At 39.7% G+C, this 13,008-nt stretch overlaps 1 protein-coding gene across 1 annotated transcript; it reads left to right on the plus strand.

The window, feature by feature from the left end:
- Positions 1-2,684: 2,684 nt before the first annotated feature.
- Positions 2,685-5,126, plus strand: LOC113027228 (carbohydrate sulfotransferase 6-like). The gene is made up of 2 exons (XM_026176849.1): positions 2,685-2,838; positions 3,216-5,126. Exon 2 carries the CDS (start codon positions 3,300-3,302, stop codon positions 4,536-4,538), a length of 1,239 nt encoding a protein of 412 aa, XP_026032634.1. The 5' UTR covers positions 2,685-2,838; positions 3,216-3,299; the 3' UTR covers positions 4,539-5,126.
- The last annotated feature ends 7,882 nt before the right edge of the window (positions 5,127-13,008 follow it).

Genomic DNA, 13,008 nt, shown 5'->3' on the forward strand with positions numbered 1-13,008 from the left:
CCAAACTGCCTATAATTATTATTTTTTATTATTTTAATTATTTGGTCTTTTGCAGAATGATACCTAGACTACCTAGACCTTTGTCATATCAGACAAAGAAAAGCAGATGTTGATAAGTCAGCATATCTGCTTGTAAAATAGCTGAAATAATTAAGTGATTATCAAAACATGCATTGTCTTCCACCAATCATCCCTCTTGATAAAAGACAGCACATTAAATGTTGTTACAGAAAGTATAACCGGTATAATGGGAAGCTTCAGAAAGTCAGGGGTGTTGAGTGTTTAAGTGTGTGCGGGTTGCAAAAACAATGAAAAACCTGTCAAATCCTCTCTTACAGTGACACGCAGCTTGTTCTGCTACATGCTCTTGTTTGGTGACGTACCACAAACTTGGACAGTCTTTCCAGTTGTTTTGCAATTTCGATGTGAGCTCATGCTTTAACGGTAACTGCAAAACCTGATGAATGACTTCTTTGTAGCTGCACACACGTATGATGGATATTTCCCAAACTCTGATTTCGACAGACTTACGCGCTCTAAGAATCAGTGTCCCACTGTGTCATGCTATCACGACTGCTGCAGATGCACTAGATATTGTTAAATTAATAGTTAACCTGACCTTGGTTCTTACTGCAGTAAGCCTTGATGTGGGTATTTACGTTTTCGTGATCAGACTGTATGACAGAACTGTATGGCTGTTATACTCACTGCTGTACCTCTCTCAACTTCCTCCATGCATATTGTAAAAGAATAATAAAATAATAAAAGAATTTCCCTAATACCCACATTCATGGGACTATATGTTTCTGTGCAATTTACTGATGTTCCCTATGCAGTCAATCATGAAGTTACTGTATGGAAAGCAAGACAGTAAATACATTCAATGACTGCATGTGAGTGTGTTTTAGTGTGTCTGTGTGTGCGAGATGTTGCTCTGAAAACATGAAGGAGTGAAGCCATTCGTCACAGGTTCCCAAAGACGAGCAAAAGTTTCAATGATAAAACATTTGGATTTGGTAGACAGACAGCCGCTCTACTTTTAAGATTAGGCTTAAAACTTCTCTTTTAATAAAGCTTAGAGTTAAGGCTGGATCAGGTGGCCCTCAATCCTTCCTTGGCATCATGGGCTGTCCTGTCCCCTCCCTGATGGACAGTTGTTAATCCTGCTGCCTCAGCAGAGCAACAAACACTATCAAGGACAGCTCCCACCCTGGTGTTGACCTGTTCAACCTGCTTCACCCAATCCAAGGACCTCCCTCTATACACACACTAAACTACCATAACTACTGTGCAATACTTAATTAATGGTAAATATATAACACTTTTTTCCCGATGTTTGAATATTTGTTATTTTTGAATACTGTTCATCTGTATATAGTGCTGCATAACTATGGACTTCACTCTTCTTTCTTTCTAACATGTCTGCGGTACGGGTATACCATGTTTACAGGTATGGGTATACCATTGTATATGTTTATAGTGACAATAAAAAGCATTCTATTCTATTCTATTTACTCTGCAATAGGTCAAGGCTGCTGGGGGATTTCCATGACGCATTGTTTCTTCACTCACCTTTTTCACTCGCTGCGTGTTTTTACGCCTCTCTTTACGCATTTAATCATTGGTTATTCACCTCTGCCTCTCTTTCACCGTGTCTTTGTCCTGTTTTCATCCACTCACCCCCAACGGCAGTAAGTGGCATTTTTGCTGGTCTAGTTCATAAGATCTGCTGCAGACCTCGGAGAAAATAATAATCATCGCTTATAAGAACTCACAAATGTCACCGAGTTCCTTAAGGGAAATTGCCAGAATTCTCGGAATGGACGTGAAAGTACAAAGAAATGGGGGGGGGGGGGGGGGGGGGGGGGGGGATATTTAAATATATATTTATATTTGTTTTTTTGTGTTATCGTGGCTGCTACGTTTGCATGTCCAATGTCTTGTTTTGCGTGTGTGTGTGTGTGTGTGTGTGTGTGTGTGTGTGTGTGTGTGTGTGTGTGTGTGTGTGTGTGTGTGTGTATGTAATGTCTTACTCATATTGTTAAATAACGAACAGGATTCACAAGGTTATATATAAATTAAAGACATTACCTGTTCTTTATCTTTATGACTTGTAGGCTATCTTTATGATATTGTACCTACAATTTAATCAATCCAGCCCTTTAGGCCAGTTAAAATATCTTTTTAACTCTTGAGCATATATAAAAGTTGCTGTGTTAAAAACTGATGCAGCCAGAATGTTGTTTGTAGCTCAAGATGAATTGATACCATTCGTGAGTGAGGCATTAGACACTTTTCATATATTATAATTCAACAAATAAGTATTTTACAGGTACGGGCAATCGCTTTTTGGGAACATCCGAAATTACTGTTTGGCAGATGATCATATTTTGGCACACCAGAAGATATAAAACACAGACAGAACCACAAGATAATTAACACATAAAGAGCAAATGTCTTAAACGATGTCGGCAGTTGGGTAAATGTAAATTACGGCTTTTTAACAGTTCTGTTCCAGCTTTCGAACATCCCCCAGCTGACCTGTTATGCCGGAAGGTGACGATAGCATCGGCTGTGGCAGTCCCCTGCCACACCGTCAACTCTGTGCATGCAAGACTCCGCCCAAAATCTCCGCTTTTTACACGCCCGGGGACTAAAGAAAATAATTATCCGAGCAGCAGCATGTGACAGAGGAAGCGGAGAAGGAGAGGAGAGCTCCCCTGGGATACTCAAAGGACTGTGGACACGCTCTGTTCTGCGATGCTACGGTAGATTCTACAGCCCAGAATACTGGATAACCTTTAATTCCAACTGGGTACTGGGTAGCAGACCTTTGTGGTAAAACCGCACACACACACACACACACACACACACACACACACACACACACACACACACACACACACACACACACACACACAGACACACACACACACAGTGAGAGACAAACAAGGGAAACAGAAGGAGTATGCAAGATTTTTTAAGCTAAAATTCTGTGCTGATGAAATGACCCTTACAAAAAGTATCACTGGTTAATGTTTGCCGTTTCGGTTTAGTTTCTCCACCATATACAAAATTGTATCATGTGATTTAAAATGTTTAAGAAGGTGGTTCACAACCAGTGGCATGCCAGGTTTTCCAGCAAAGACAGGATTTGCAAACAAATTGGTATTTTATAAAAAATAATTAATATTATTTGTGTATTTTTTATGCAGCAAAAGAGACACAGCTTAAAACAAGATTGAAGAGAGAAGAATTCGCACAAAGCACCACTGACTGGACAGCAGCTCACAGCCATAATGTTGCGCTACAGAGTGAACCACAACACCATGAAGTTCCAAGTGATCCTATGTGGGGCAGCATTGTTGCTGGTCAGCGGCTGGTACATGCAGCTCAGCCTCTATGACCCACAACCCTCCAATGACAAAGTCCACGTTCTATTGTTGTCATCATGGAGATCAGGCTCATCCTTCCTGGGCCAGGTATTCAGTCAGCACCCGTCTGTCTTCTATCTTATGGAGCCTGGCTGGCATGTGTGGACCCAGCTGAGGCAAAATGGTGCACGGGCACTTCGAATGGCCTTGAGGGATCTCTTACGGAGCCTGTTCCAGTGTGACTTCTCAGTGATGGAGTCCTACCTTCCAGAGAACCAGAAAGAGTTGTTTATGTGGAGTCACAGTCGAGCTCTGTGCTCACCCCCGGTCTGTCCTCTCATGCCACGTAATCAGCTCAGCAACAAGACACACTGCCAACAGAATTGTAAACCTCGGGACCTGAAGATTGTAGAGCAGGTGTGTGGCTTTTACTCTCATGTGGTGTACAAGGAAGTGCGCATCTTTGAGCTAGAATCCCTCTACCCACTATTGCTGGACCCAAACTTAAATCTCCGCATCATCCACCTGGTCCGAGACCCACGGGGAGTGATGCGGTCTAAGGAAAAGGTAGCTGAATACTTAGCGAGTGATAACGCGATCGTCTTGGAGCAGAAACCCATCAATGAAGCAGAGGTACAGTATCAGGTCATGCAGGAGATCTGTCGAAGCCACTTGCGTATCAATAAGAGGGCGGTCCTGAAGCCTCCTCCGTTTCTAAAAGGCCGCTACAAACTGGTTCGCTACGAGGATGTGACGCGCAACCCAGTCAAGGAGATCAAATCCTTGTATCAGTTTGTAGGTCTGGAGATGACCACACAGCTGGCCACATGGATCTACCAGGTGACCCACGGAAAAGGCAAAGGCTCCATTAAAGAGGCTTTTGACATCACATCGCGAAGCGCCACTGACATCTCTCAGGCTTGGCGCACCATGCTGCCACACAACACGGTCAAACGAGTACAGGAAGTGTGTGAAGAGGCCATGTCTTATCTCGGGTACACGATGGTAAACAGTGAAATAGAGCAGAAGAATCTCTACGTAGATCTGCTGGTACCACAAGAACAGCTCAGCTGGTCACCTGATAAAACACAGCACATGGACAACAGTTACAACAAGAATGACAAAGACTTTCTGACAGATGGACCGCACAAAAAACTACATTAGGGTACGACTATTAAAAACAGAGAACACTGTCATAATGTCCATTTTTAAAGCACGGACACTGTAAGAAGACTGAAATGTGAAAAGGCAGCACAGTATTCTGTTAATGTACATTTAGTGTTTGCGTGCCACGATCACATGACTTTTCCTGAAGTGTCTCTATAAGTAGACAAAACTTATAGTTATTTATTTATTCATTGCTGCAAAAAGAGATTGTAAAGTACACCAACCAACCTGCCATAAATGTTGCTCATCTGATATCAGTCTGAAAACAAATGAGTCAAGTTCACAGTTATACATCTTTTAATACAGCAACCAACTCTGAGAAATTAATGAAAATCAAATATCTCTTGCTGTCTGCACAGACAGAATAACATCACATATAAACATCATAGAACATTTAATCTGTGATGGTACATTTAGGCTTGACGTTGAAATGACTTGAATGAGTAGCAAATGTTAAATCATGTTGATTTATCTCTTCAGAGTAAGAGAAAGTGGGTAAATTAACTACTATTAATTGTGTTTAGGGTGATATCTGGGAAAATGTTGATAGTGATTTTTTTGAGCACATGAAAAATTGCCAAACACTTACACTAAAGATGGACTTCAGTCACAACTTTGTGAGAGTTTTGGTTTTCCTAAATGACTGAGTGTTCTGAATAAAACAATATCTTCACTTGTACATTTTTGGAAATTTGCTATATTTTGCAATATTTTACATGATAAGCACTCAAATTTGAGGTTTATTCAATCAATGGAAACTTTAAATGGCTTATTCTACTCATTAAAACACTGGTTTTGAATCTCTTTTGCACTGGTTTGGGTCTCTTTTGTATCAGCAGAGTTGAGGTTTTAAATACACACACATAAGATCACAGCACTCTCCATTTCAGAGAGACTTAAATGGACAGGTAGTTCATGAAGCTCACAGTACACTGAAAAAAAGGCCATGTTGGATTGCCTTGATTCAATAGTGGACATTGGTTGCACACAAATGTTTTGCTTTGGCAGAAACTTAAACAACTGAGTTAAATCAACACAACTTTTTCATATTCAATAAACCTGTGCATTTTGTGTTCATAAAACGCGATTGAAACATGTTTAGATGAAGTAAGTTGAGCTCTTGGAATATTTTAATCCTTCACAATTTTGTCATTTTATTTCAACAGTATTCAATAACTTTTACCCCAATACTACTTGGTCACTTAAATACTACATGTTGTCTTCATATTACATAATGTTCAACAAAGTGTAGATCCTGGTTACCATAAAAATTGAATGGGTCTTCAACAACTATCCTTCTATCTTTATCCTGGTTGCAGGGGGGCTGGGAAATAACCCTGAAGCAATAGGTTACAAGGCAGGGTACACCCTGGATAGCTCACCAGTCTATCACATAGAAACAAACAACCATTTGCACTTACATTCACAGGTAATTTAGAATCACCAGTTAACCCTAATAACTGCATGACTTTTAATTGTGGGAGGAAACCAGAATACCCAGAGAGAAACCACTGCAAACTAGCCAGAATGTAGATTTGAACCCAGGACCTTCTTACTGTGAAGCAACAGCACTAACCACCATGCCAACAATCTAGGAAACACAGGAAAGCTATGATTTCCTGTATTTGATGCAGATTTTTTTTTTTTGTCCTTGACAGGTTAATCCACAATAAATAGCAATAGCATGCACGTGGTGTGTGTGTAGTTGTCTGCCTCTTTTAACTCCAGTGATTTTCCTGCAGTTTGAGATCTCGTTCGATCTTGTGAATTTTATGAGTTCAGCAACTAACCACTCTTACTAGACTGTATCATGTCATCTCAACAAGAACAAATTAAGTTGTTGATTTAATTACGTTCATAGAAACACGAAATTATTGCGTTCAAATTACAAGTTAGACTTTTTTAATGTAACAACCACCCAATTTACTTTTTCGGTATACCAGAAAAAGTAGAGGTGGCTGCTCGACTTGACTGACATGGATGCCTACCTGCTCTAATTAAATGGGTTGAAGAAAATAGTCATGCTGTGAGTGAGACAATGCAACGACGACAAAGGGCTACGCACTATATTGCGCGAAAACATTTTGAATGACCGTCCCATTACATTAATTGATGATCGCAACAAATATCCCACTTACGCCAAATCATTCTTTTACTGAAAGGAAAACCAGTTCTCCCACCAGGAGTTTTCAAAAGGATTGAGCAATATCTAAGAAGATGGAAACAAATTCAATAATTGGGCCATCTCTTCTGGAAAAGATGGACTTGAGAATATTTGCCATTGTTGCAAGAAAGGCAAGAATGGAACAAAGAAAGAAAAAGCCTTTCATCTGGAGACGATGTTGCGTAGTTCATCCCAAAGCACCACGTTGTCCCCACATTCCTTTGAAAAGTGCTTGAGGTGTATCCTGACAAAGGAGGACTCGTTTGATCTGGGGTCTAAAAAACTAAGACAAGGATCGTTGAAAGGCTCTTGACCAAAATTCGCCACCTTTTTGAAGTCAATACAAATTACGATGATTAATTTGCAAAAGGTTTCGTTCTTTCTTCGTTAAGTATTTGATGCCTTTGTAATTATTGAAGTAATGGCTCTGTTATTTTTGTGAAATGTGAAATTGTTATGTGCTCTGCCAAAGAACAATTAGGGGCCGGTGTGTTAGAGCCATTTCATGTTTTTGGTGTTATTGCAACTTGTCAGCACAAGAGGGAGTAGTAACGCTACTTGCCACTTTATCATGACAGACTTTGCTGTAGACAGGTTTGCTGCTTTTGGCGTCACTTGTCATGTTTCCTCATATGTATCACACACTACAGCAAAATATGGCTCATCTATTAATCCTTACCGTGAAAAAAGAAAAACAAATTTAATGGAGTTACAGGAATATGCATGCTTGTCTTAGAAAGCCAGTACTTGTCATATACTCTAAAATCTATGTATATCTGTAGTAAGTTGTCCAAAGTGGGTGTTTCTAACATATGTAGGATACAGTTACATGCACAAGTGTTTAGACAGTGACATAATTATTGTAATTTTACTTCTGTACGCCATCACTATGGATTTTAAACTAAAGAATCCACTTGTGATTGAAACACAGACTTTCAGATAAAGGTGTTTAACAAAAGTATTGCATTAACTGATTCTGAATTTCAGCAACTTTTAACCTACATTCTCAGAGTCTCAAAAGTAATGATACAAAGTATCACTCAAGACAAAACAAAGAAGGTTTGGATTGAATAAATATGTTTCTATTATCAGGGGTGGCTGAAGCGCTGTAGCTCAGGACATAGCGCATGTTATCTACTGATTAGAACGTTGGCGGTTTGTTTGCTGGCTGCCCTTGGGCATGATGCTTCCCATACTGAAGAGTGAAACAACTGAACACAAGGCAGTTATTAGTATAGAATAAATGTCAGTCAGTACAGCGACTCACTGTGAGAGAATGAGGTTTACTGTAGAGTAATGTGTGCTATTATTAGTTATCTGGGAAGGTTTTTCCACTGCAGTAAAATATCTTTCTATACTGTGTGAAAGACTTGTCTGTGATTCTATATCTGAGCTTTTTGTTTCTATTTCACTTTGTAAGATGAATCAGTCAGAAACTGTTCCTGACTATTGGCAGCAATAAATAATGACAAGTACTCCTGTGTATTTTAGTCTATTGTTAGGAACCTTGTTGACTTCACATTTTAAGGGGGTGATAAGCAGCTTTTCTCATCAAAGGATAATTTGCATTGTAGTACCATCCACTGGCTGAGTCACTAATAAGTATCATCTTGTCATCCTTCCTCATCTTTGTTAGCTCGATATTCAGTGAAACTAAGGAAGAACCTGGAATAGTTGTTTAGTTTTGGAATACAATAAAACTACTTTTTTAATACTCATTGGACTGTAAATGCAACAGAAATAATCTTTCCTAACACACAGCAAAAAAACCCTAAACAAACAAACTTGGAAATACCATGCAAGGGATTTCCTTTCTGTCTTTTCTTTTACCCATTTTTTCTGTTTGAGCAGTTTACTGATGTTCCCTTAATATAGCATATGCATAATTTATTGGGTATTTTATTCACACCAGTTTAAGATTTGAGTAAAAAATGTTGTAAGATTTAGAGCTTTAATTTTACTCATGGTCTAGGGCTAAGGTTTTACGGTTCACGTTGGAATTAGGGGGGTAAGAAGAGAAAAATAGAAACACAGAAAGAAAGGAAGAAGAAACACAAGGGTAAAAAAAAAAAGATTTATGAAGTGGGGCAAATTCTTGCAACACCACAGTCGCTGGATGATCTGCTAAGAATATGCTTTAATGCAGGAACAAATAACAAGCTTATGTTTCAACTAGGGTGCCTTCCTCTCTTTTGTGCTCGCGTTTATTAACATTTTTGCCAACCTAGGACTGTCTTGTCAAGGAGGGGGCCACTGGGGTGGTCAGCAAACTTGGTAGCGCCCCTGTGCAGAAGAACAACACAAGACATTATTTAGAATCAGAATCAGAATCAGAATGGGTTTTATTGCCAAATGTTGAGCAGGTTTACAACATTAGGATATTGCTGCATGAGATCATGAGCCTTCCCAGTAACTATGTTAATGTGCCATGTGTGTAAATCTGTTCTTTTTTTAAATGGCGCATTGCAACATTCAGGCATTAATCTAACACACTAACATGGATTTATCAACGGCTGTATTTTCAGACATTTCAAGTTTCAAGACGTGAGTCTAACCATTGTATGGTCATCTTGATGCATGCTCTATCATCCAGGTAAGTAAATCTCTGAAAGTTGATTCTGTTCATCTGGATGTAGCGTTTTCTGTGGGAGAAACGTTTTTCCTGTGCAAGGCTCCAGATGCCTTCATTGTGAAGCAACTCCAGTCCGCCGACAGGTCTCGCACGCAACAGCTGCTGCTCCGACGTGCTAAGGTCACTAGCTGGGTTACGCCATGTTGGACGTTCTGTGAGGCGCTTTTGTGATATTTAATTGATTTTTTATTTCTCGCCGATATCTGATCCAGTAATTTAGGTCAGGATCGGACCGATACTGGATACTGTATATAGGATCAGCCCATCTTTCACCCAGACTGCAGGAAAGCCCCCCCAATCACTAGATCATACCAGAATGAAGACAGGTCTGAATTTGGTCATTGTGTTTCTGAAAGACGTTTTTGACTTTTATAAAATCATTGAAATGCACGACAGAAACAATCCCATTTTTAACAAAAGTACTGCATTAACTGCTTTATGATCAGATGTTTTGAGGCCTCAGACATAATGATCATGTCTGGAGAGATGTTTTTACAATGTACTGTGGGAACTTTAGCCGTTTACCCAGGTCAGCCTGTAGCTGCCAATCAGAGGCTGTGTTGAGGAGGCCAATTGTACAGACTAGGATTCAAGAATACGCTGAACCAGCACACTGAAGACAGCATAGATGGTTTGCACTAGATCTTCATATGTATTTTTTGTAAGTACGACAGAGAGAGTATGACAGAGATATGCTAATTGTTGGATGAATAATGATCCACACAGTCGATGTTCCCCATGATTTTAGATAACAAATGGTTGTCTGTCTCTGTGTTCGCCCTCCGACAGACCTGTACTCCGCTTTTCACCCTGTGACAGGCTTCAGCCTCCCACCGGTGACCTTGAATTGGATAAGCGGAAGAAGATGGATGGATGCCATGTTTTTTGTACTACAAATCAAACATTAAATAACAGTCATCTCATGATTTTCTTCAATATAGATACACCATAAATAATAGTAATAATAATAACACACACAAAGTTAAAAAGTAGCACTTTTTGAAGGAAAATTCCACAAGAGACTCGTGTCTAAATAATGTACCAAATTACTGTAATCATAAACCACCTACACAGAAAAATAGTACACCCACCACAGCACAGCAAACTAACCTGTTTATTCAGCACTGAACCGGTTTTCCTGCAACCTCGGAATATCACAAGCAACTATAAAGCTCAGTTTGTTTTGCAGGGTGTTTAACAAAAGGGAAAAAAAACATAACTGCATATCATACAGATCAAATATCTGATTTACAAAATGAGCAACTGATGTGTAATATTTAACTTTACAGTTTATTTAGTGCTCTTGAGCAGTCCTTACCTTTAAATACAACCTGTCTTGTTCCTCTCCTGTTACATGGAGTAGAAGGTAGCCGAGAGATATTTGTGCAGAAATGTGGGAAGTAAAAAGTTGCCAGAAAAAGAAATGCTCAAGTAAAGTATAGATACCTGGAAATTCTGCTTAAGTACAGTAATGGAGTATTTGCCCTTTGTTACTTCCCACCTCTGGCTTTGGCATCTCTACGGGCGGTATTCCGGCACGGACAGTGAGAAATACATGTTGATTTGTTTTACTTGAGCTTGTTGGTCTGTATGTATGAATTTGCTGGAAAGTGTTGCAAAGGCTTTTTAAAATTGTATTTTATTTTCACGAGTTCATCAAAAGCTTATTGACAAAGAATGTTTCATTTGAGTGGAGGGAAAACATTTGAGTGAAGGACATTTTCCTTCAAAAAATATTGTGGATTGTTTTATAAAGTTTAATAAAATATGAATTATTTTCATCAAACTCTTGAATTTGGATATCATTTCCAAAAATTCACTAATTCAGATATTTCCCACCAGAAGTGACGCATCAAAACTTCTAGATGTGATCGACTAAAGTCTCCCAACATGGGTTAGTTTACCTGCCCTTTCTTAGACCAGCACTAAGCTCTTAATTGCATTGCATCCTGGCTCCATTTAAGTGTCTGAGGCTCTTAAATTGCTCTTAAAGTGCCCTTTGTGCAACACAAACATGTAATTTCTGTCTGTCAAGACACCAGCATTAATGAAATGTGTCAGTCAGTGTAATGATTCATTATGACAGAATAACAAGTACAGAATAACTCATTATTACATGTTTGCATTCTGTTTCTATTTCACTCTGTAAGACAAGTCAGTCAGAAACTGTATAGGAATAAGAAGGAAGATAAGATTAATTGATAGCTGTATTTACAGACATTTCACTTTTATTTGTTACACATTCAATAGAGCAAAGTCCCTCACTCTGTGCACACTTCTGTGAAAAAGAAGCTCGGTTCAGTTCATTTGTGCTCTGTTTTATGAAAATCCCAGTATTATTCTGGGACCTGAAGCACACAGTGTTGCAGACACGTGAATTCTATAATTTGTTTGAATATAGTCCAGACATTCATTTTCCTCCCTTTGGTAGTACTTTTTTTCTTTTTTGAGGTGACAGGGATTAGATATGGCACTTCTTACAGGTGACTCTTATTACCGGTTAAGATGTTATTTTTAAAGTTGAACTTCTTTTGTTATAAGTAAAAAACAGCGTTAATTCTGCAACAGTGTGAACAAAGCCAATTAATAATGCTGTCAATAAATATGCAGTAAAACATCCATCTATCCATTCGCTTCCGCTTATCCTTTTCAGGGTCGCGGGGGGCGCTGGAGCCTATCCCAGCTGTAAGAGGTGGGGTTCACCCTGGACAGAGGCAGGGCTAACACATAGACATAGACAACCATTCGCGCTCACATTCACTCCCGCATTCACACCTATGGGCAATTTAGAGTTTCCAGTTAACCTATCTCCACTAAGTGGATGTCTTTGGACTGTGGGAGGAAGCCAGAGTTCCTGGAGAGAACCCACACAAACACGGGGAGAACATGCAAACTCCACACAGAAAAACCTCTGCCTGCAGTAAAACATAATAGTATAAATGAAAATACAATCAGAGAATCAGAAAGGGTTTTATTGCCAAATGTTGAGCAGGTTTACAACATTAGGAAATTGCTGCGGTGCTTCAGTGCAAACATACTGTCATAAATTACGCTTAAATAGACATGAAAAAATAAAAATAAGAATAAGAATTAAAAGTGCTACGTAGAAAGATATATACATGAGTGCAGGTGGTGATCAGTGCCAAACATGGAATGATGCAGTGAACACAGCGTAGGGTCATGTGTTAGTGGTGGGAACAGTCGTACGTTTATTGTTCATGTGTCCAACAGCAGAGGGGAAGAAACTGTTCTTATGGCGAGAGGTTCTGGTGCGAATGGACCGGAGCCTCCTGCCTGAGGGGAGCAGGTCAAACAGACTGTGTCCAGGGTGAGAAGGGTCAGCTGAGATCCGAGCTGCACGCCCCAGTGTCCTGGAGGTGTACAGGTCCTGCAGAGATGGGAGTCTGCAGCCAATCACCTTCTCAGCAGAGCGCACAACACGCTGCAGTCTCTGTTTGTCCCTGATAGTGGCTCCAGCGTACCACACGGTGATGGAGGAGGTGAGGATGGACTCGATGATTGCAGTGTAGAATGGACTACTTGCACTAGGGCATGTGACGTATTTCCGTTTCCAAATACTACCGCTTGGGCGTTTCCGGTATGTTTGTTTATCTGTCGGTAGCTATGCTAATGTCCCTTCAGAATGAGTATAAAAAGGAAAGTATTTAAAA

Source organism: Astatotilapia calliptera, chromosome 7 (genome assembly GCF_900246225.1).
Source record: "Astatotilapia calliptera chromosome 7, fAstCal1.2, whole genome shotgun sequence".
NCBI classification, from domain to species: Eukaryota; Metazoa; Chordata; class Actinopteri; order Cichliformes; family Cichlidae; genus Astatotilapia; species Astatotilapia calliptera.

Excerpts from the sequence above, each read along its gene's own strand:
- LOC113027228 (XM_026176849.1), top strand. The coding sequence starts at position 3,300 with ATGTTGCGCTACAGAGTGAACCACAACACCATGAAGTTCCAAGTGATC.